Source organism: Tupaia chinensis, unplaced genomic scaffold, assembly GCF_000334495.1.
Source record: "Tupaia chinensis unplaced genomic scaffold, TupChi_1.0 Scaffold148210_1, whole genome shotgun sequence".
NCBI classification, from domain to species: Eukaryota; Metazoa; Chordata; class Mammalia; order Scandentia; family Tupaiidae; genus Tupaia; species Tupaia belangeri.
In genome coordinates, this window is record NW_006208060.1 from 1,714,587 (window position 1) to 1,718,205 (window position 3,619).

Genomic DNA, 3,619 nt, shown 5'->3' on the forward strand with positions numbered 1-3,619 from the left:
GCGCAGCGCGGACACGCACCGGCCAGGCAGGGCAGGAGGGGCGACACGCACAGCATCAGGGCAGCGTGCCTCAGCGCACAGTACGCACTTCTGGACTGTTCCGTTTAATACCTTCCAGCCGCGGAAAACAGGACTAGGGGGAAGGGGACCACCGTGCATCCCATAAGTTTTCCAAATCCTTGATTTTCTTTTTTTTTTTTTTTTTGGAGAGATTTTCACTGTAGGGCGCGTGCGCTCGCCAGACAGATAGAGAGAGACATAGAGACAGAAAGCGAGAAATCACCCCCCAGGGGGGATGGTCACGCCGCAATCCCTTCTCCTCCATTCTCCTCTCGGGATCTTGGGCACGCACGCACACGCGCCCGGTGTGAGTTTTAAGCCACCGGGTCCGGGACACGAACCGCGGTCGACTACGTGGGAGTCCAGCGACATAGCCATTACGCTAACTGCTGGTTCCCCCAAATCCTTGATTTTCTGAACACTAATGAGCTTTTCTGCCCCTTCGTCTGAAAATTCCTCGTCAGAAGCCACCGAGAGAACCACTCAAGAGAGACCATTAACATTCCTGAAGAGTTATTAATTACATGACAAATTCTTTAAATCTAATGCTAAAACAGTCAGAGCCAGATTTAAGATGACAGGCAGCGGGCCTGCCGATCACGGGGTTAATGCAGGTGGGCCCCACACGTCCACCTGCACAGTTCAAGTCCTAGACCTGGTGGTGCTTGTGCGTGCATGTGCGTACCCAAAATTCTGAAAGGGTGGAGAACTGGAGGAGAGGGGATTTCAGCGTGGCCATGCAGCCGCAGGCAAATTTTTCTTTTGTTTTTGGAGAGGTTTTTGCTATAGGGCACATGTGATAGTCAGACAGAGACAGAGAGACAGAAAGTGAGAAATCACTCCCCAGGGGGGATGACCACGCCGCAGTCCCTTCTCCTCCATTCTCCTCTCGGGATCTTGGGCATGCACGCACATGTGCCCGGCATGAGTTTAAGCCACCGGGTCTGGGACTCAAACCGCAGTCAATCACACAGGAGTCCAGTGACATAGATATTATGCCAACTGCTGGTCCCATCAGGCAAAAATTTTTAAAACTGTATTTCTCACATTTAAAGGGGAAATATGCATAAAGACTTTATTAGTATAATTAGGTTTACAAAACGCATAGACATGTTCCCTCAATGTATTTTTTCTATTTTTCTTTCCTTTTTTGGGGGGGAGGGGGATTTTTACTATAGGGCTCATGCACTTGCTGGAGAGACACAGAGACAGAAAGTGAGAAATCAACCCTTGGGGGGATGGCCATACCGCTCCCCCCTCCCCTCCATTCTTCTCTCGGGATCTTGGGCACGCACACACATGTGCCTGGTGTTACTTTCAAGCCACCACATTCAGGACTTGAACCGCAGTTGGCCCTGTGGGAGTCCAGATGCCTTCACCACCACGTCACTTGCTGGCCCCCAATTTCATTTATTTATTTCTTTGCCCCAAAGTAAACTGGTTCTTTAATTCTATTTTCCACAAACTGTGTGAAGCTCCTCCCCCCACCCCGTGCCGTCAGCCGACATGATAGGTGGGGCCCGAGCGACACCGGCCCGGGCCACTCACAAGCCCTTCCCTCTCAGTCCCGAGCAGCGGTACCAACGGGCTCAGCGTCCCAGCAGACTGCGTGGGGGCGGCGCCCGACAGCCCTGCCCGGAGGAGTCCTTCAGGCCCTGCTGATGAGGCTAACGTACTTGAGGTCAGTGGGTCCTGGGGCAGAGGGCTGGAGTAGGCGCAGGGTTGGGAGGCAGCCAGAGGGCCCCCAGGGATAGGGATCTCCATGGTGACAGAGGCCCTCCAAGGGCTCGTGTGCTCTCACTGTCTCTGGCTGGCGGGGAAGGCGAGTTGAGACCGCAGCCCGGGGTCTGCAAATCACAGAGCTCCAAGTGAAGCTGCTAAACCCACCCTGGGGCCCCTGGTCGATCTCAGACAGGGTCGGGAGCCTCTTCCCACTTCCCTGAGGTGGCTCCAGTGTCCAGCCTCCACCTGCCAGCTCTCGGATCTCAGCAAACCTGGTAGTCACAGGTGCGTGGGGTTGGCAGTACAGGTGTGTGGGGGCCTCCGCCACGCAGCAGCCTGGCTCTCCCTTGTAGCCCCCACAGGGTTGCTGCTGCGGCTCTGCACCTGAACCCCCACCACTCCCTCAGAGGCAGGCAGGCCTTCTGAATGTCCCCTGCTTCGCGGCTGCCGTGAGACAGTCCCTTTTGGCCTGCACATCCCCAGACTCAGGGAGGACTGGAATGTAGACGTGCTGCTCCCGAAGTGACTCCCAGCTTTCCCTGCAAGGACGGGCGACCTCAAGTCCCTGAGAGCTGGTGACTCAGGTGCAGGAAGCAGCGAGAAGGCACGTTTTCATGCACAGTGGTGTGAGGAGACCGTTCCCCACCCCGGGTCTCCCAGGGCTCCAGAGCCCAAGTGCAGCCTTCCCACAGAGCTACCCTCACCGCACCGTCCTTACCTGGCAGACAGACCACCCTGGGCAGCCCACGCGGGCTCGTCAGGCCAGGTGCTCACTGAGCACAAGCAGTGGGCGACCACACCCACAGGCCCCACTCCCTCCAGCCCTGCTGGGGAGCCCCCCTCTGGCCCCAAGGACCTCCAAGGCCGGTGGCTGATGTCCAGTGTTCAGAGAGCCAAGCCTGCCCGCCTCATGCTGCCTCCCATCCGTCCAAGGCCAATCTGTACGCACATCCAGGAGCGGCTGCTCTCCTGTGGGGTTTCAGGCCCCTCTTCCTGGCTCCTGGGCGAGGCAGGCCCACTTGGCCCCGGGGCCACACCCAAGGACACGTGGAGTGAGCAGAGCAGTGTGGGCTCGTGCATCTGGTGCATGTGCTCTGAATTGCTATTTGTTGGTGGTTTTGTTTCTTGAGTGTTTTGTTTTTCTTTAATAGGAGAAAAAGCCCCAGAAAAATGAGTGTAGCAATACTTCTGAAGAGGAGAACTGTGCGAAAAAAGAGCAAGCCGCGCAGCAAGCATTTGTGTTTGGGCAGAACTTGAGGGACAGAGTGAAGGTACGTGCTCGGGGGTTGAATGCGCTGGATTGTTGAATCGGTAAATAAAAAGTTGTTTGTTTGTTTGTTTGTTCTGCCATAGGGCACATGCGCTCACCAGATAGAGAGAGGGAACGTGAGAGATCAGCCCCTGGGAGGGATCGCCACACTGCAACCCCTTCTCCGTCTTCCTCTGGGATTTGGGGCACACACGTGTGATTCCAGGCCACCAGGTCAGGACTCAGACTGCGTTCAGCCATGTGGGAGTCCGGTGCCTTAACCACCATGCCCCTTGCTGGCCCCTAAATTGGCCAGTTTTCCACACACACACACACACATACCTGGTCAACAACAGGACTGAGAGTCGGCTTTGATTTTTTTAAAGTGGAAAAGGAGGGCCAGCAGGTGGCGTGGTGGCTAAGGCACTGGACACTCCCATGTGGCCAACCAAGATTCGAGTCCCAGGCCTGGTGGCTTGCTTTCTTAGTTTTCTTCTCTCCCCATGTCTCTCTCCAGTCAAAATAAACTCATGAATAAGTAAAATTAAGTAAATAAATCCTTTTTTAAAAAACAAGCGGGAAGGAATG

General features: G+C 55.3%; 1 protein-coding gene across 5 annotated transcripts in view; it reads left to right on the forward strand.

Moving 5' to 3' along the window:
• The window catches only part of RANBP3 (RAN binding protein 3), a 55,023-nt gene that overhangs the window by 41,579 nt on the left and 9,825 nt on the right, over window positions 1–3,619 (forward strand). For all 5 annotated transcript variants that reach the window (XM_014584929.2, XM_014584930.2, XM_014584927.2 and 2 more), the window contains 2 exons: window positions 1,626–1,741; window positions 2,934–3,053. In XM_014584929.2, coding sequence (XP_014440415.1) covers window positions 1,626–1,741; window positions 2,934–3,053 — 236 coding nt within the window. The remainder of the gene's footprint in view (window positions 1–1,625; window positions 1,742–2,933; window positions 3,054–3,619) is intronic.